The following is a 20,065-nucleotide window of genomic DNA, read 5'->3' as shown; positions in this document are numbered from 1 at the left end:
ACTCCTTCTTTTTTTTCCTTCTTTCTTTTTTTTTTCCCCATGTGAAAAAGATCATTCCTTTTAAATATCTATTCATTAAATACATTTTTTTTTACCAGCAATAATTTTGCATGCTTTCTTTTCCAGTCTGTTTATGGGTATTGGAAAGCGGTAGGTCTCAGTCTCAAATAAAAATATCAGTCTCCTATTTTGAAAGTATTCTCCATTCTGAATACTGTGTTTTAAATAAAATGTAACTTCAGGCATGAGTTAGAAAACATAATACTTTGAAAACTGAGGAACAGGTAGCTAGTATTTTTACTTTAAAGTGCCTGTTTTAAAAACCACACACCTGATGATATCTTGAAATTCTCAAGAAGATATAAAACAACAACCAGGCTTCTATCTAGCCATTTTTAGTTTAAGTTTGCTCAAGATAATTATGAAAAGTATGAAGTGCTAGCTACTTCCTATTTTCTGACTCATCATTCTACTGGAAAATCTAACTATAAAACTGGAATTCACAGAGAAGCATTATATGCTCGTGAAACTAATCCAACATTCAGCCAACATTTTCATTGATTTCACCTTCATCAGACTGCTGGTGAGAGGGTATATGGAACCTCCTGGACCTGGAGGATTTCAGGGGCAAGGACTTGAATGAAGTCCAGGTTCCTAAAACCTGAACAGACTTTCACTGAATCATAGGATGGGAAGATGTTAGGATACAGATAAGTAGATGAGCACTGTTTTAAAGGCAGGAGGCAGGTTGGAGGTGGGGGGAGGATGGTGAGAGAGGGATTTATTCCACCTTTCTCAAATCATTTCAAGGCTCCATGTTTCCTTTTTCTTTTCTTTCTTTTTTTTTAGATTTTTTTTTTGATGTGGACCATTTCTTTCAAAGTCTTTATTGAATTTTTACAACACTGCCCCCGTTTCATGCTTTGGCCCTTTGGCTGTGAGGCATGTGGGATCCTAGCTCCCTGACCAGGGATCGAACATGCACCCCCTGCATTGGAAGGTGAAGTCCCAACCACTGGACCATCAGGAAAGTCCCTCCCCTTTTCTTAATATTAGGAAATTCATGCTTCTGTTTGCTATGATTCCTCGTGCTGTAAATGATGTCTTCTCTTACTTTGATTCTTGTGTAGACTGACAGCCAGATGCCATTTTTAATACAGTAAACTATACAATGGTATTTGAAAATCTCATTCTAATAAATTCTAAGGATTTTCCAAATTACCACCTTTTAACCCAAGATTCCTAGGTAGTGACTGGAGGGGGGTGTATCTTGGAAATGGGATATCCCTCTGTGTGTTAAACAATAAAGCAGTTCAGAAATGTACAAAGTCACCAGAAGAGACAGACTGTGGCCTAACTGAAGGTTTGACATGATTAGAGGAAAGCGGACCAATCAGAAGGCACAGGTGGTGACACAAAGAATAGGCAGGGTCTCAAAAGCAGACATGGTCCATCCCAGCACCATATGCAAGAGACAGCATCAGGGAGAACACATGCAGTGCACAGAATGAAGACTTGACCTGTCAGAGACCTGGAAACAGGAATATCCCAACATTCAGCAGAATGCATCATGGCATGACATCAGTCACTAGCTCCCCTGGATCCAATTCCAGCCTCACCAGGCCTCCTGATAAGAATGATTCCCACAGAGTGAGCCTCTGAGCAAGGAATGCCTTGACCAGAGGTGCAAGTGTTTGTATGCCTTTGGTAGAAAATTGTTCTCATGTAAACTATCAATGCAGTAACGTATCTCTGATCTTGGTTAACGTGATATTGCCCCTGGAAGATGGAGCTTTTATGCCACTTCATGCCAAAGAAGATTCACAATGATAAGAAATGCCAAAAAAAAAAAGAAATGCCACCTAGTAGGGGTTCAGATGACAAGCTGGTCACCTGCAGAAGGCGCCACCTGAAAGAAGGTACCACCCTCTTTAACTGCCCCAGTTGCACACTAACTATACTTGTGTGCCCTTCCTCTTATTGTCTCTGTGAAAATAGGACTCTTTGGACTACTAGTGATTCCAACCCCTGGCTGCATATTAGATTCACCTGAACTTAAAAAAAATGCAAAACCCGAGAGCACCCTCCCAGGCCAATTAAGGATGGAAATATCTGGGCATTGCCTTGGTTTAAAAACTGTCTGTGTGATTCTAATATGTCCCCAGGGTTGAGAACCATGAGTTTAATTATTGATAGAAAGGGGGAGAAGTTCCCCAATATATTTTAAAAAACATTTAATGAGCATTTTATGGATGAGAAACCTGAGGCTCAGAAACATGAGGCAATTTGCTCAGGTCTGTAGAGCGAATAGGCAATAGGGCTAGGGTTTGAACCTAAACTTTCTTTTACAAAATATCAAGTTCTTTCCATGATATCTGGGCTCATGCAGAAGAGAAGGTAAGAACTCTGCCAGATTCTGGTGAAGGGAGAAGATTGAGGGGAGTGAAGGCAGAAAGGGCTTCTGGAAAGACTTCCCAAGAAAAGACAGAAAGGTAGAGACCTTTGCAGAATGGTCTCCAGCAGCTGTCTCCAAAGAGTGTGCAGGGCTTCCCTGGTGGCGCAGTGGTTGAGAGTCCTCCTCCCGATGTAGGGGACACGGGTTTGTGCCCTGGTCCGGGAAGATCCCACATGCCGTGGAGCAGCTGGGCCCGTGAGCCATGGCTGCTGAGCCTGTGCGTCCGGAGCCTGTGCTCCGCAACAGGAGTGGCCACAACAGTGAGAGGCCTGCGTACCACAAAAAAAAAAAAAAAAAAAGAGCGTGCAGAGAACTCACTGGGGGCGTGACAGGAAAATGGTAGGATTTCTCTTAATTAGTTTTTTTTCCTTGGTTTTTTGCATATTTTACAAAGCACAGGATACACTGATATGGTAATATAGGTATATAATTTATAAAGAAATATATCCACATACAGTGGGAGTACATGCTCAAAACATTTTTATGGTAGGGGCACATAGTCAAAAAAGTACAGAGTCCACTGCTTAGAAAAGGTCTTCTAAACCAGGGCTGGTGCAACCCAATCTGCCCAGGCCCCTGCCCTGCAGGACAGTTGGCCCTCCCTCTGTTATTTGTGGGTTCCACATCCGTGGATACAGAGCGCTGACAGTAGGACACCATTTTATACAAGGGACTTGAGCATCCGGCATTTTGGTATCTTCTGGAGTCCTGGAACCAAGCCTCCGAGGATACAGAGGGACGACTAGATGCACTGAACTCTGGGCTGGAGGCGGGATACAGACACGGGAATTCTCAAAACATTTCTGCAGGTGTTACTAGTGTCATGAGAACCCTTGGTTAAGAATCATTGTTCTAGAGCAGAGGTTCTGAAAGTGTGATCTGGAGGCCTCTGGGGGTCCTTAAGGCTCTGTCAGGGACTCCGTGAAGTCAAAAAATATGCTTATAACAATACCAAGGTGTTATATGCCTTTCTTGCCCTTAGTCTCTCATAAGTGTTCAGTGGAATTCTCCAGAGGTTCCATGACATGTAGTAATGTTGTCATTCTGGAAGCTAATGGGATGTTTGCTTGTGTATTTTGTGCTTTGAAGTTTCTTCAGTTTCAGTTTCTAAAGTGGTAAATATAAATGGGTATAACACACATACACAAAAAATCTCTGGGGTCCTTAATCATCTGTAAGAAGGCAAAGGGGTCCTGACACCAAAAAGGTGTCCTATTCTAGAAAGTATAGAAGGCCAGGAGATATATATAATATAGTGGCAGAAGACGAGAATGAATAGTTAAGTTGGTTCAAATTGTAAAGAGCATTGCATAGCATGTTGGAATTGGACCCTGATGGCTTTTGATACACCATCTTTTTTTTTTTTTTTTTTTTTTTTGGTGGTACGTGGGCCTCTCATTGTTGTGGCCTCTCCCGTTGCGGAGCACAGACTCCGGACGCGCAGGCCCAGCAGCCATGGCTCACGGGCCCAGCCGCTCCGCGGCATGTGGGATCTTCCCGGACCGGGGCACGAACCCGTGTCCCCTGCATCGGCAGGCGGACTCTCAACCACTGCGCCACCAGGGAAGCCCAATACACCATCTTTAAAAACATTTTTGAGCATGCATTCGCAGTATGTGTGTTATTTTAAATTAATTAAAATACACTATTATATTATATAAAACATTAAAAATCAGAAAATATGGGAATTTTAAAACAGATAAAGATGAATCAAGCAATATTTTCAAATAACTATTTTTATTAATGGTAAAAATACCTTCTGCTCTAAATAAGAAATAAAATTTTTAAACATGTTTTATTATTTTAAAAAATTATCTATTGCTTTATAACAAAGCCATTCCAAAGTCTGATTCTAAATTCACTTTGTTGTGATCCTTGACTGAGCTGGAAAAGATACCTACAGAAGATAGAGAAACAATAGAAGATGGAGAGAAAGAAAAAAAATCATTGTGCCTCCTTATTCATAATGAATTAAATTTCATTTCCAGCTATCAACTATGCAAAAGTTTTTCTCTAAACTTAGCTAATAAATTTCAATCTTCTTTGATTTCAATTAGTTGGGAAGGTGTAAAGATACATCCAGATTTCCAATAAATAGGTTCAAAACCCCCTGTAAGTCTTCCTTTGGATACTTTTTAACCAGACTAGAGTATTTTTGTTTCCAAGCTTAAGTGTGCAGGTAAGAGAGTGTCTAGGTGACACAGCTACATCAGTTTCAGTAATAAAATCACGGTAACAAAGGATAGGTCAAATTTTATTTGTATCAAGATGCAGGAAGTCAGTGAATGAAGGCACTATTGCTACCCCCTCTAAGCTGAGCAACTCACAGTTACTTCAGGACTGCTTGGGTGACAGTGACCCCCTGATGCTGACAAGGGGAGAGCACCCGTAGTAATTCATATATCAAATATCAGCAAAATGAACTCAGAGGTTTCCTGTTTTCTTCCTGCAACTCCTGGTTGCACGCACCTGGCTTTAGGAGCAGTAGAAAGCCATGGGGGAATATTAATTAAAGGAGAAGCATTACCAGGTCCGTGATTTACAAGCATAGGTAACTAGTAAGAGACTGTCTAGAAAGGAGAGACCAGAGGCAAAATAAGACAGCAGGAGGCTGGGGTCCAAGCTGGAGCTGCAGGAGGAAAGGTGGGAAGAATGGATTTGTGAGACATTTTGGAGATACACTTCACAGAAGTTTGGATGTGGGAGGATGGGGAAAAAGTCTAGAGGTGGCATGGAAGCTGATAATGCCCTTCCCTGTGCACGGAAGGAAGAGGGCAGGAATAAACATTACGCCTTCGGTTTCGGATGATCTGAACTTCCACCCATGTGTGGTATGAAGGTGATACTCCACAGTGTTAGAAGTAAAGATCTGGGCAAGCTGAAGCAAAGCCCGTTCCTTCCAAATCTTATTTTTCAGCCCACCACGCCTAGGTCCTTTGCCTTTTTGGAAAGTCATCGATTTCTTTGAGACTTTGAAGAAAGCCACTGGCTCCACTTCAGAAAGATAATGTACACACCCCAATATAAAGTTGTACATATGCTTTATAGGGTCCCCAACCCTGAGGTCCATCCACCACTCCAGATTGGAGATGTGCCCTAAGTGGCTCTCTTGCTGCCCTCCAAACCTGCCCTATTTCATTTTTTGTGCCATTTCTCTGAGTCAGAGATAGTTTGCTAATTATAAGTCACTTCCTATTTTAGAAATCCTGATGACTTATGGTCAAATGCTTATGTTCATCATGCTGATTGAAGGACTGTAATTTTTAATGTTGGGTGAGAGACAGAGGAAGAATGGAGAAAAAGAGGTCAGTTCAAGGCTTTGTGATTTCTCTGGGTAAGCATTCATACAGCTCAGATAGGATGGGGTGTCATGGGACACACACAGCATCACCTGTGAATGATTCTTGCCTGATTGAACCTGAATCTAATAAGAAGTCTAGAAAGACAAGTGAAATGACACCAGAAGAAAGCAATCTGCCAAATCCAGAATGTGAGTTATTCTACAGATCAAATGACCTAATCGCCTTAAAAAATAGCATGAAAACTTAAAAAGGGAGTGTCACAGACTAAAAGAGCCTTAAGAAATGTTAGCAATCAAAAGCGATAGGACTCTGTATAGTGGAAAATGTGAGAAATTAGAATACAAACTTAAGAATTGGATGGTATTAAAAATAATTTAGCTGGGTGTAATAATGGTGGTTATAGAAAAAGAACCTATTCTTAACAATTAGAGATGCACACTGATTTGTGTGAGGACACAATATCTGAAATTTGCTTTAAAATAATCCAGAAAAAAAAGAGGTGACAGATGAAACAAACGTGGCAAGATGTTTCTGTTGAAACTGGATGATGGGTATATGGGGGTTCATGATATTTTTACCTGTTTTCTTGTATGTTACAATTTTCCACAGTAAGTTTAGAAATATTATAAATATTTCTTTAAATGTATGGTTCTAAAATCTGGCTGATGATCAGAATCTCCTGGGCAGCTTTAAAAAAAAAAAAGAGATTCCAGGAGCTGCACAGTCCTTCGGCATCAATCTTCTATAGGTACACTTGTATTGGGTGGAAGAATGGGCCATTTATGATTTCCCAGGACACTGCTGCCGCCAGTCCTCATGGCCATCACAGTCATAGGTCGCCTCTTCTAAGATCTGACCCAGAGGTCTTATACTCCTTCCTCCCCTCTGACTTCTTTCCTTCCTGTCTCTCTCTGCTGCTCCCCCTTGTCTTTTCTCTCTGTACTTCAGTAAGGCTGAGGGCAGGAAACTTCAGAGGAGCACAGGGAACAGGCACTGGCACGTCTTTCCTACTTCCCCCTGGGCCTCCATGTCTTCCCTGTTAAACCAGATGCCTTACCCTTAACAGTAAGTTCTCTTAATACCTATGGGTGAGAGATGTACCCCCTGCCCAGGTGTTCCTTGAAATAAAGTTGTTTGGGAAGTGTGGTCTAGGTAATGGGGCCTTTTTCTTTCATCATGTGTAAACAGAAAACACCAAAATTTGTTCTTAAATAATTTACTTTTTAATCTTGACTTCTGTGAAAAGTTACATTTAAATTTAGGAAAACTTGAAGAAAGCCAATAGAGAGTCAACAGTTTTCTATGAGAGACAACTAGATGTGCAAATTTCAAATGTTTTCTATAATAAGTATAAATAATCCCATTTATTCACATTAAGAATGAAAATATTGATACACAAAATATTAAAATAGCAACTTTAAAAGAACTAAATGAAAACACTGAAGTTTATGTGAAATCTTTAGAAAGACATTATAAAGAGATCTGTCAAGGAAAAAGGCTTATGGTATCTCAAGGGGAAAACACATCACAGAGGACAAGTAAAGACCATGGAGAATTAGTTATAGATTGCTCAAATTTTCAGGTTCTAAGTCCAGACCCCCTCCCCCCAAAAATAGCAGCCTTTACCTCTGGGGACAATGTGTTTCCCTTCCTTTTTTTTTCTAGAACAAGTATGAGAGTAACACAAAACACACGGAGAAACTGCAGGCCAAGGACAGAAAGAAATTTCCTCGTACTCATGGTTACAAGGTTGTGCTGTCCCAATGCTAAGGTGGCCACGAGGTCACTGCCCTGCACCCCAGCACACAGCATTAACACAGCAAACAAAACCATCACCAAAGGCTCCACATTTCCCCGTGACCTTCTCCAATCTCATCCCGGCTCCTTCCCAATCGTCCCTCTAAGGAGGTAGGATACGCAGAAGCATCTATACACTGTGGAGAAGGGTTTCTCATCGGAGGGTTGGGAAGTGGCTCTGGCCAAAGTTTCACGAGGAAGCATGAGAGTTTAATGAATTTATTTTCGATGCAACTTCTTCTTTCCAAAATGTGTGGAAAAGGTCGACTCCCTTACTGTGGTCAGGAGTTTGCTGTGTCTATAACATGACCGAAAGCCAGTATGTTATCTCAAGAAGACAGTAGAGCAATTTCTGCAGACCAGAAGAAACAGCTTCACTTAAATAACCTTAAAGTTTGCAATAAAATAAATAAAGTGATTACACAGACACAAGAGTCTGCTGGTGGAGTTCAGGTGGGCTGTGTCTACGAGTCGTGCTAGCCCCTACAACAACCAGAAAATAGGTTATTATTATCAGTCAGTCTTCTTACTTAAACTTCTAGGGCAGCAGCGCAACGTAACAAACAAACAAAGTTCCCTCATATGTAACATAAGGGGCCATTGTATGTGTATCCAGGTGTATGCTCACCTCAGTTCAAGTTAAGCTTTAGAAGTAAAGACGGTGATAACCAAAAGAGTTACACATCTGCCCACTGAGAATATTCTGGGTCTTACAAGGTGCATATCGTAAAGAGCAGCTGGTGTGCTTTTCACCGTGGACTTGTTCAGTCTCAGCAGCCTCAGCATCACAGTCCGTGGACGGTTCGGCTTCTGCCATGTCCGTGGGAAAGGAACGGGGCAGGGAGGATGAAACCGTGAACGAGCGGCACTCTGAGGCTGCCCGTTACCCCTGAGCTTCCCGAGCTTCCGGCAGAGGGCCTGTGGGCCTCAGCTCCGCATCTCTGAGAAATGCTTTTGGAGGGCAGGGGCACTGGCTCCGACTTTCCCAGCCCGCCTGACCTGCGTCTTTTCCCTTTTCTCTAAAGATGAGGCAGCAGTCCTGGCACGCGTTCTGAGTCCATGAGGTTCCTGGCCGCCGCTTGGAAGGAGAGGAGGTGGAGCTCTGGGCTGAAGCTCACACTGCCCGCGGCCAGTCACACGCTTCGCTCAGATTCCAGGCCGGTGACCGAGAGCTTCTTTCCTGCCCTGCTCAGAGACACCCTGGCCCCCCATGCAGGGCCGGACCCTTGGGTGGCACCGGGGCGCTGGGAGCACAGCACCACGTGGGCTAAGGCTCCAGGCCCCTCCGGGCCGGGGCTGGCCCCCTGGGTCAGGTTAGCCGTACATCTGCTTGAACTGAAAGCACTCGTTGCAGTAGCCGTTGCACTTGGCGTTGCCGAAGTGTTCACAGGCGGGGGCCCGGCAGCGCTGCGTGGGGGGCTCCTCAGGGACGGGCTCGGGCCGCCGGGCGCTGGCGGCCACGCGCTGGCCGAGGTGCTGGCACTCCATGCACAGCTCCTGGTTGCAGCAGGCCAGCACGTTCCTGCAGGTGGCCCGCGTGCACTTGGACCAGGAGGTGCTCTGGGTGGCTCGGGGCAAGTCTCTGTGCTGGCTCGCCCTCTGGGTGGAGAGAGCAGAGAGAACCACTGTCACATTCATTGTTCAGGGACCACACGGTGCCATCTCATCTGACGGTGTGGGTTCTACAAAGGGCTGGGGTGTGGTGAAGGCACCTGCCTGACCAAGCGGACAGGAGGCGGTCTATGGACGGGAGCCTCCAAGGACCTTTCCTCCCCATCGCACGAAAACAGACCTGGCCCCAGGGAGGCCCGGTGGAACCACCAACCCTAACACGGAGGCCGGCAAAGCCTGGCCCGGCTCGCTTCCCTCTGGATTAATGCTAAGGTGCCCTCATTTAGACAGATTCCCTACCACCCTCCAACCAGCAGGAGAGGCATCTATCCATGAATGTTTGCTTTTCTTATATGCCAGTAAGTGGAGACACCCGGGATGTTCTGCCTTTTCCTTCTATCTCATAATAAGAGGATTACTTAAGAAAGTCTGAACTTCTGCTACAAATCCAAGAAGTCTCTGATCGCCATTTGGCTTTTCGGAGGCTTTAACGGGTTTTATTCCACGGCTGGTTTTATTTGCTTCTTAAAATGAATCTAAAGTAAGCTTAAGCCATGAAAATCAATAGGAACTGCTGCGCTTCCAGCCCTGGGGGCCAGGCTGACTTTTCCCCTGGTTTTTCCCTGTAACTCAGCAGGGAGGACAGCCTGCTTATCACTCCGGCGAGGAGGCCGGGCCCACAGGAGAGGGGGAAGTCCCTCAAGATGTCTCACCAGCTGCTCTTCAGTCCTTTTCGCTTCATGAAATCTCTGATTCTGAGCTTCGATGAAACACTTCTGACAGTATCCTTCAAACACACTGCTTCCGAGGGCGCCGCATTCCCTGCCCAGGCAGGGGACAGTGTTCTGGAACCTGGAGGCCGTGGGGCTGGCTTTCCCTGAGGCAGGGACAAAATCTACAACAGAGCAGAGGCTCATCAGTAACACGTACGGTTCACCAAGCGGACGGATGCTGACATCTGAGAAACAGACAGGTTCCTAACACAGGTTAGACCAGCTGCGCTCTACCTACGAGAGCAACCTTTCAGAAACCTAGCAGAATAACCAACAGAAATAATACTGTAATAAAAACATCTTTGACTTTACAGATCTCTCCCTTTGGAACGTGCCGCACTGGTCGGTCGCAGTAACAGAACAAGCAGAGACATTAAGTGCCCGTCCTTCTTTCAAATCTGAGATTTCAAAAACCACAAATGGGCTCTTAGGACGTCAGGGAAGGCCGCTCTCTTTCCAGCTACCACTCAATGGGTTTTGAATTTTCTCTAGTATGCCAGAGTTTCAAAAGAAGTCTCGTCTAAATTCTGCGTTACAAACACTACACCACATGACCTTATAAAAACAAATTCTCTGAACTCTACCCACAGGGCTCTTGTGGGTTTTGGAACTTGCTGTTCTGTGCTTTTGCTTCCAGGTGCGCCGGCAGAGCCACTGTGACTGTCCCCCCCACGCAAGGCACACTCAGTGCCACAGCCCCTTCTTGAAGGGGTTCCCTTCTTGAATTTCAGGGGCAAACTGCCTTCTACGTGGGGTTTTGAAACAGGGGTGAAACCCATCCTCTCACTCACGTTTATTTTCTCTGTACTCGATGAAACACAGCGTGCAAAAGCCTTTGTTCTCTGGAGTCCCAAAGTACATGCAGCCCGCTTTCCTGCACTTGTTCGTCCCCGTCCTGTCCCCTGGAGTCCGTGCGGCCGGGGAGCGGCGGCCAGAGGGAGCCTCGGGCCCGGCTCCGCGGCAGGCGTGCGGGGAGAGGCTCTGTGCGAGCTGTGAGGGGTCAGACTTGGAGCGCTGGTGGCAGGAGAGGGGGCTGCTCGAGCTGAGGTTCGGGGCGGGCTCGGCTGTAGTCCTTTTAAAGCAAGCACTGCAGATCCCATTAAACGTCCTGGTGACGTCCTGGAGGCAGGCTCGGCACTTGCCGGGGTCGAGATGCTGCGCGGGGTCCGAGGGGTGGCCCGCGGGAAGCTGCCGGGCGTTGTGGCATCGCTCGCAGAAGCCATTGTGCTGCACGTTGAGGGTGAAAGGGCAGCCGGGGCTCCTGCACTTCATGGCCGTGGTCTCGCTAAACAGGAAGAGGCTGGGCGCTGTCGGAGGGGCTGAGTGGGGACCCCCGGAGGGCTCCTCGGGGCTCCAGGCCTCCCCCCGGGAGGCCCCGAGCACCAGGCGGGGCAGCGCCTCAGGGCCCGGCTTGGAGCTGGGCTTTGGGGCTTTGGTGTGTTTCTTCTGCCGCCTCTCCGAGCACTCGTGGCACAGAGGCTGCGTGTTCACAGACATGAAGAAAGGGCAGTTGGGCGTTTCGCATTTGATGTCCATGAGAGAAAGCTGGGGGACGGAAGGTTCCAGAGGATTCTGGGGGTGCGTGTCTCTCCGCCCCTGCTCATTGTTTTCCTGCCACTTCTTGTACTCGTGCTGGACAAGTTCAAAGTAATCATCTACCAGGTTTATTTCTTTGGGTAAGTTAGCTTCATCCAACCTAAAGACCAAAAGGAAAAACATGAGACTACACACATACACATACACAGACACACACATACAACTTCACACCACTAGATCATAGAGCAAACTTTTAAAATGTGGACTGTGGTAATAACTTCATAACCGTTCACTGAAATGCAGCCTGTGATGAAGACTTTGCACCTCTAACGTAACACAGTCCAATACTGTGAGAAGACGTCATTATTTTGAGAATCAGTCTTATTTAAATAATTTTGGTCCACCCCAAATTATAGATAATTCTAAAGAAAGGGCTACTCAGGGGCTGCTTCTATACTTAATTACCCTCTTCCTCTTTGAAAAAGTCACTTTTACTTTCTAACTTCTCAGAGATCAAATTTCTAGTGAAACGTTATTCAGGGTATTCATTTGGGATGAGCTTACTTTATAGTACAAACTACCTTGTAACGTGTTCTGTATTTTTCTTTATTAATTTATTTTATTAATTTTAAACGTGCACCTGGCCTCTACTAGCGGTAACTGCCACGAGCAGTAACTAAGAGGCGGACACACCATCAGGCGTTACATGCTGACTTCTGACTCTGTAATTTGTTCATCTCCACTTTGAGAAACCGATTCTCTTAGGTCTTCTCGGTCTTGCGCATTTCAAGTTCTAGGAAATGGGCATCTCTTTATCATCAAGCCAGTGTTTACAATTTTGATACCTGTACAACCTGCACTCTGGGTCTCTCCTCCCGACCCCACGTGGCCAAGTCACGTGCCTGCCACATAAACACATTCTACAGCTCAGTCTGTGTCTGGTGTGTCTGCCTTCCCCAGAAACCAGGAGAATGAGTGTTTTGTTTCTAAGAATTTTCGCTTGCTAGTCTAGCACTAGGGTAATTAAAAAAAAAACCAACCCATCCTTGATGTGAATGCACTTTTTAAAGCCACAGCGCTGACGCTCAGCATCCAGATATGCAGAAAAATCATTTTGGATAAATTACTTGTTCCCATGTGAAGCCCAAGTTAGTGCTACCTGAAGTGATTGTCTCTGACTCACACACAAGCCCCTAAACTTGTTTCACGCTGGAGGAAACCAGCTTCAAATAACTTTACTGTTGGTCTTTGGGGTAGCAGCAGCTTAGAGATGACAAAGGATAGAGCGAAAACCAAACTGCTTACTTTGCAGCGTTAATTAAATGGGTGGTGCCATGGTCCCAGCCTTGAACAGGAATTTCTATCACCATCAAGTATTCTTTCAGGAGCTTTTCCTTCATCTCATTTTCAGGATCTGTCAAAAAGTGAACTTTTAAGTCTTCGAATCTTCCTCTCTCTCTGTTAACAAGTGGAACAGCTCGGATTTCTGAGGGAAAAAAACAACACATCAGCAAAATATGATTCTACTAAATGAGATTATGTGTGAGGCCATATATATAACGACTACATTTTGAAAATGCAGAAAGGATACAATTACAGAGTGGAAAAGTATTATCTAGTCACAAAATCAAATGGGGAAACAAACTGTGCTAAACTCTAATAAAAAACACATGGTTGGGACTTCCCTGGTGGTGCAGTGGATGAAAATCCGCCTGCCAGTGCAGGGGACACGGGTTTGAGCCCTGGTCCGGGACGATCCCACATGCCGCAGAGCAACTAAGCCCGTGCGCCACAACTACTGAGCTTGCGCTCTAGAGCCCGGGAGCCACAACTACTGAGCCCATGCACCTAGAAGCCACCTAGAAGCCCGTGCACCGCAACAAAGACCCAATGCAGCCAAAAATAAATAAAATTTAGAAAAACCAAAAAACCCCCACATGGTTTCCAGGACGCCCGCAGCATATTAAGCAGCCTGGAGGCAGTAGGTCTTATTGGTCAAATCCCACACTCAGAACCAGACCGACCTGGGTTCGAGTCCTGACTTTGCTACCATCCATCTCTGTGACATCAGGTAAGTTATTTAACTTCTCTGAGCTTCAAATGCCTCATCTGTACTCTAAGGCTATCGCATCCACAGGGATGCCGTGAAGATGAAATGAAATAAAATAATGTACCTGAGCATTTGTAAAGTGCCTTATTAGTTCCTCATTAAGCTATTACAATAATAGCTAACCTGCCAGACATTTACCTGCCCCATGCCAGGCACTGTATTATGGGCTAACTAACAAATGGTAGCAGTAATATACATCATCTCCTACTTGCCACTAACATGCTGAAAGTACTTCCCAAACTGTAGATAAAAAGTTGGGGGCGCATTACGATGACTGCTATTGCATCACTGTTGCTAAACAACTGACAGAACACTGTATTTAAATAAAACTAATATACTTAAATGAGACTTTCAATAAGGAGCAAAAGAGCAAACCCTGATGTTCAGGAGGAACGGGGTGTACCAGTATCTACCAGCAAGTACAAATGTGAATAGATGCTCAGTTTTCTCACCAGGTCCACTGTCCTTCATGGTCACCAGGGGTACAAAGTGTTGGCTGTCGTAGCCGAGAATGATGGGGTATCTGTAGCATTCCTGGGCAGGCCAATGGAGAGGCAAGTAAATTCCGCCCACCTTCAAAGGAGCGAAATTGGAACCCGATTCCAAACTTCTCAGCATTTTGTCTGTTTAAGGAAAGAGAAAGAAAAGATAAGGCCCTCCGTGGCTTTCATCAGATTCCATTTAACTATGGTCTCCTGTAACTTTGGTAGCATGGGTTTTCCTAAGAGGTAAAGCACTAAAGCTGAAAAGCACTTAAATACGGATAAGCCCTCAGCAGGCATCTCACCTGAAATGACAATGATCGGCCTTCTGAGGATGTTGCAAAGGACAAATATGTGTATTTCTTCCAGTGAATTATACTGAAGTCCACTGCGGGCCACTGGTATGTCCGTGGATGCCATTTTGACAAGGTTGTCCCATTCATCAGTCCAATTCTAAGGGGACAGAAAAGAAATCATTGCATGTACTCTGCACTAAAAAACAATTCTGGCTTCACTCTATAATTTATCACTTGTATCACTCAGCTTACTTTTACCCTTTCTTGAAATTATCACTTAAACGATCACCCTTTTGTCCCCACTTTGGTTTTCTTCCCTTACTTTTTTCCACTACAAGGCAAACTCAAAAGTAGGGGAGGATGGGGACAGCACCTGCTTTCAAAAAAATCCCTGATGAGGCATAATGTCAACGCTCCTCATCCAAATGTGCACAAAAATCCCAAACTTGTGACTGAAAATGGGGAGGCACCCGTCTGAATTTGATTGGCTGGCTCAGTAAAGCATGAGAAGGGCAATCAAACTGAAAAACAACTAAAACGCCACAGGGAAGCCCAAGACCAGAAAGATCATTCTAAGATGACTCCCCAGCTGGGGAGCAGTGACAAGAGCCTCAGGTCCATCCCACAGGAGGTTTCTGGTGTTTTCCATTGACTCTGTTTTGCCAAGTTTACGTGACCCGGCAAATCACATGCTCCTTGAGAGCAGGGACTGGCCGAAGGTATTGTTTTGCCACCATGGAGCTCTGTCAATAGATGCTTGATGAGGAAACACAACATACCCGGGTATCGTAGCAAAGCCCCGTTTCCACGAATTCCTGAGACTTAAGAGACTCCAGCTGCCAGCGGAATTTAAAGTTGCGGGTGTCCGTTTCCTTGAGGGTGCTGAAGAGCGCCTTCCTCAGGACCAAGTCTGTGTCCTGTACACCCCACATGTACTGGGAAGCAGCGTGCATGAGGCAGTTTCCGTCACCTGAGGACAGAAGGGAAGGAAATTCAAGCAAATCTACATCTAAGGCCTAGCAGGGGTTCACAGAGTAAACTAGCCTTACAGCTACCATGCAGGGACCCAATAGCGCTTGTGAGAAACGCCAGTGGTTTAATGTCTTAGGCGAAGGGCCAACTGGTAACATTTCACAAGGTGATGACAGCTTTAACGAAAAAAAAATATATCATTCTTTTAACTCTGATTTTTAATGAATGATACTAACAGAGCCAAGGAACCAGAGACTGAGAGTCAGGAGCCCTTGGTTCCAGCCTGGCTCTGCCCTAACTAGCTTAGGTGACCTTGGGGGGAAATTCCTTAACCTCTGAGTATTTTTCCTCTTTGGAAATGAGGACATTGGGTTATGATCTCTGAAGTCCACTCCTTTCTAACATGCCTTGATTTTCTGGCTAAGACGCTGGCACTATTGCTCTCTGACTCTGAGAGAGAACCCCCAGGGTAACATGCTCAAACCAGGAAGCTGGTCTGGCTCCATTTACTAGACAGGGATGGCCTGGCCATGACTCAGCGGTACATGACTTGACCATCCCACCACAGCCTTTGGGGCCTGGGAGCTTCCTCTCCTGGTCTGTAAAGTGGGATTGAGAAGACTGAATTACCTACTGCCTGCCCACCCCACCCCCAGAAATGCCTTGTGTGAACCCGCCTGTTAGCAATTAGAGTCCTTTCTCAGAGTTAAAGAGGGCCTGGATGTCTACATTTGAAAATAATTCAGTGTTAGGGCTGGCACTTGAGGAATTTTGAGCCTTTTGAGAAAAAGATAGGTCTAATTTTATTCTATCACTTTGTTACTTTTATAGGTTAAAATCCACAATTCATGAGAATGCTTTGCTTTTTGAACTCCAAAGAATAAACATTTTGGAGGTCTGTTTAATATTAAAAAAGTTAACCCTTTAGTCTCTTTTGGGAAGTGCATAATTGTTTTTATAAAGAGAAGTTCAATCGTGTTCTTACATTGTTTTATGGGGCAATAAAGCTATTTGAAATTTTATCAAATCTTAATTACAGTCAACTGTAAACAACAACAACAAAAAACCCTCAAAAATGTATCCGCAGCCAGTATCCGTTCAATTTACACACTTAGAAAAATTAGCTAAATAAACATTCAAACAAATGAACCAAAAAGATCGCTCAAGGCTTGTGTCTTGGCAAAAATGTAGCAACAACTGCATTCTGTTGAAATTTCCCCTTTGCAAAATCTAGAGCAAAGATAAGGCTTTTTTTCTTCTTGTGCTTACTTTCAGTTCTTTATTGAGATGCACCAGCATAAAATTCCCTAAGTAACATCTGGAATTCCCCAGCGCTAAGTTATTTGACTAGCAATTGAGCAACAGCTATTGTACTTTTTGTTCTGGTGTGTAGACATTTAAAGTGCGAAGTGCACTCTGGACTTTCCAAGTGGGTGTGGTCAGGGTGAGCTGGAATAGGGCTACTCATTATACAAGTGAAATCGCTGCAGCCAATAGACGTTGGAATTTTTCACATGAAGTTTCAATTTTATGCCACCTACTCCCTTCCTCATTCACCACAGTCTCATATCCTCAAATGCAAACTTGTGAATCACCCCCTCCCCAAACAGATCATTGACTTTGTAGAGCCCTCCTATAGGGGGAAGGCTTAAAAAAAAAGTGCTAATAAAAATCAGAGAGGAAAAGTCATTTGTTTCCTTCCTTCCCCTAAATATCTTTTCTTCCTTTTCCAGAATTTTAAGGAATTTTTTTTTGCAAGTGGTGAAATAAAAGGATCCTGAGCCTAAAAATCCTTACTTCTCAAAAAATGATATCAGAATGCACTTGCTTTTGTAGTTTTGTTTGTAGCATGAATCCTTGATTTAAATGACCTATCTTTGCAAAACAAGTATTTACTTTTTATATTCCATTTTTTCTCTTAAGGAACCAGAGCAAGTTAACTCTAAAATCTCAGTTCAGTTCATGATAATACGTTTTTTCTCTTTCTACCACATTTCTAGTTTGGCAGGATCTGTTCTTTCCAACTCTCCCACCTCTTTTTGTAACCAAATGGGAGAGAGTTAAAACCACAAACTGTCAGGACCATAAACCCCTTGATGATGACTTCACATAATTACCTACTTCTAAGCATCACTTGACTTAATGCCAAGAACAACATAAACACTACATAGCCCCAGTTTTCTTTCTATGTTTCTAAGAATCTGTGCTTCAAAAATAAAAGCAAGATGCTGAGGTGACGCTAACTCCCAGAACCAAAGGAAAAAAACATGTCCCTCAATCGTGCCAAGTTACCCAAGTCAAAAATGGCCAACGTGAATGTACCAATTTATTTAAGTTGATGTCCTTATCATCTCACTGTCAACAAGGATGTACGAATTTTGCCCTTCGACGTATTATTTTGATCGGGATGGTTTAGGATTGTCACTGATCTAAGGACAGGAGCCTTTTGAGAAAAAGGCCTTACTTAAGACTATAAGCAGTCTACTTGCTTCTTGTAATAATTCGCTGCATTTATAAAGTAGAATTTTGTATCTGCATGAAAAACAGTATGCTCGAATGTTTCTGTGATGTGCATACTCTTGCTCAAAGGAAGTAAATAAAAAACAAAACAGTAAAGCTTAGAACAGGAAACACCTACTAGTCATAAACGGCCATTGGGTAGACAGTCACACACAGCAAGAAATGCAGTACAGTACTAGGAATCCCTAAAAAAACATGCAGTAGAGGTCTAAAACCTGTGCTAAAAATCTCAAGTATCTTTCTAGTTCCTATCATGGGACTGTGGGCAACAGAACCCAGGTAAGGGAGGAGCTGACAACAGTCACTGGTTAACCCATAAAATGTCACTGATTCAAGAAGTGTAAGGCCATCATCACAAGCATTTTCTAATGACAGTGGGAAACGCTACCAGTTTTCACACAATGCTTTCCTTTTGAACTTAAAGCCTTTTGATATTTCCATTACTGGCTAGGGAAGGGTATTTCACAGATGATTAAACAGTTGCAAGAATTACATACAGAAGTCATACATACATACCATACACATATACTTAATAGGCGCATGGTGTCTAGAAATGCATTCTTAAAGCCTCAGTGCGCTCTGCTGTCTAACATACACTAGAAAATATCCTTAATTAAAATATTCACAAAACAAGCTTGCTTTCGTTACGTGCCCCTTATAGAATCTCTATACTAAGGTACCTACGGCCTTAAGAGATTCGATCTGGACTGGTGTTATTACCTTCTAATAAATGGCCACCCAGCCCGGTGGGAGCTACCCCAGCCCCCAGACAAAAGCATGTCTTACCATTTGTTTTCAGCGCCACAAGCTTCCTGACTTCTCGACACCAGTTGAGCTTCTTCTGGCTTTCCAGGGAGGCCTGGATGTTTCTGTCGATGAGAGCATTGTGGATGATCTCCCGAAACTGTGGACAAAACTGGCAAGTTCTGAACATTTCCAGTGTGTACCGGTGCATGGATTTAAAATGGTGAATGATTCCATTGGTAGGTTTAAAAATATCTTCTGGAGTTCTCTCTCTTATCTTCACAGCTTTCCGCATATTGCTCAAATACAAAGCCAGAGGAAGGAGTTGCTCAGCCATGGTGCTCTCCAACACCTGAAGAGAAGGGAAAGAAAACCCCATGCCGTTAGCTCGGCTTTGATATGACTCCTATATACCTGCCTGCAGGAAACCCCAGTGTTTGATCTTGTCATTACCCTAAGCCGTAGGCAAAAGATCTTAGTCACCTCTACTCCCAGGATACTAGCTGGCCCCAAAGATGAACTCACACCGGACTGTTTTAAGTTACATCACTTTTAAAGATTAGTCTAAACAAGAGAAGGAAGGCGGGCAGTGGGCAACGAGGAGGAGGGGAATAACCCATGTTTTCAGTAACATTTGTCAGGGAGCCAAGCCTGTCTGTCAGCAACAGGTATGGTGCCTCGTAACGGACTGAAAATCCCACTCCATCCTGATGCCGCTCTGAGGCAGCCACTGGATTTTAGGCGCCCTGAATGCCAGTTACAGGCACAATGCAGTCCTGACAAGTCTGGCTCCTTTCCTAACAGCACCACTGAGCAACCCTTGCTCTTAGGCAAACTCTTGATTTACCTCTTTCAAGCACTCCCTCCCTATACTGGAAAGACAATAAATATTTTGCGAAAAATCCTGCAATTTTATGCTGCCACCTAGGCTGTTGATTGGACTTTTCTCTTTAGTCCCCAAAAGAAATATTTATAAAGCATTTACTTGTAAAATGTATTATAATATACAAAGAGTTAAACTGCATGTTTTATAACCAACACAAAAGCTTATTCCCAGCAAGATGTTTTGTAATTTTAAGAGCAAACGGTCAGCGGTCTTTCAGAACCTCTGCACTGAACTTAACAACGTGAGAATAAAAAACAGAATAATGATAACAATAACAATAATAGAATAATAAATTCTATACTTCCAAGAGCAGATATTGGAAGTACAGAATTATATTCTATATAATTACAGAATTAGCTGTATTACTTCAACTCAACCGTCAACCAAATTTTATTATCGTCCTCCAGGTACCAACACTCAGATGGATTTTGCACCCTGTCTTCACCCTGAAATCTGCAAGCAAAATCAACTGGTGGAAAGAAATAAAAGTCTGGAAGCAGACAAGGAAAGAAGTTTCAGCCAGAGGGACCACTCAGGACAAATGAACGAGGAGGGGGGCAAACTCCACCATCTCCAACCCA

At 44.1% G+C, this 20,065-nt stretch overlaps 1 protein-coding gene across 1 annotated transcript; it reads right to left on the bottom strand.

The window, feature by feature from the left end:
• Window positions 1-8,868: 8,868 nt before the first annotated feature.
• TNFAIP3 (TNF alpha induced protein 3) lies at window positions 8,869-19,048 on the bottom strand (the record flags this gene model as incomplete). Its single annotated transcript, XM_079716350.1, is given in 9 exon segments — window positions 8,869-9,153; window positions 9,879-10,060; window positions 10,730-11,634; window positions 12,780-12,960; window positions 14,037-14,207; window positions 14,372-14,519; window positions 15,142-15,332; window positions 18,641-18,967; window positions 18,970-19,048. Coding segments are annotated over 9 exon segments (2,469 nt in total).
• Between the last annotated feature and the right edge of the window lie 1,017 nt (window positions 19,049-20,065).

The sequence above is a fragment of the Hyperoodon ampullatus genome (assembly GCF_949752795.1).
Source record: "Hyperoodon ampullatus genome assembly, chromosome: 12".
Lineage (NCBI taxonomy): Eukaryota > Metazoa > Chordata > Mammalia > Artiodactyla > Ziphiidae > Hyperoodon > Hyperoodon ampullatus.
Note: the sequence above shows the minus strand (reverse complement) of the source record. Positions and strands in the feature narration are given on the sequence as shown.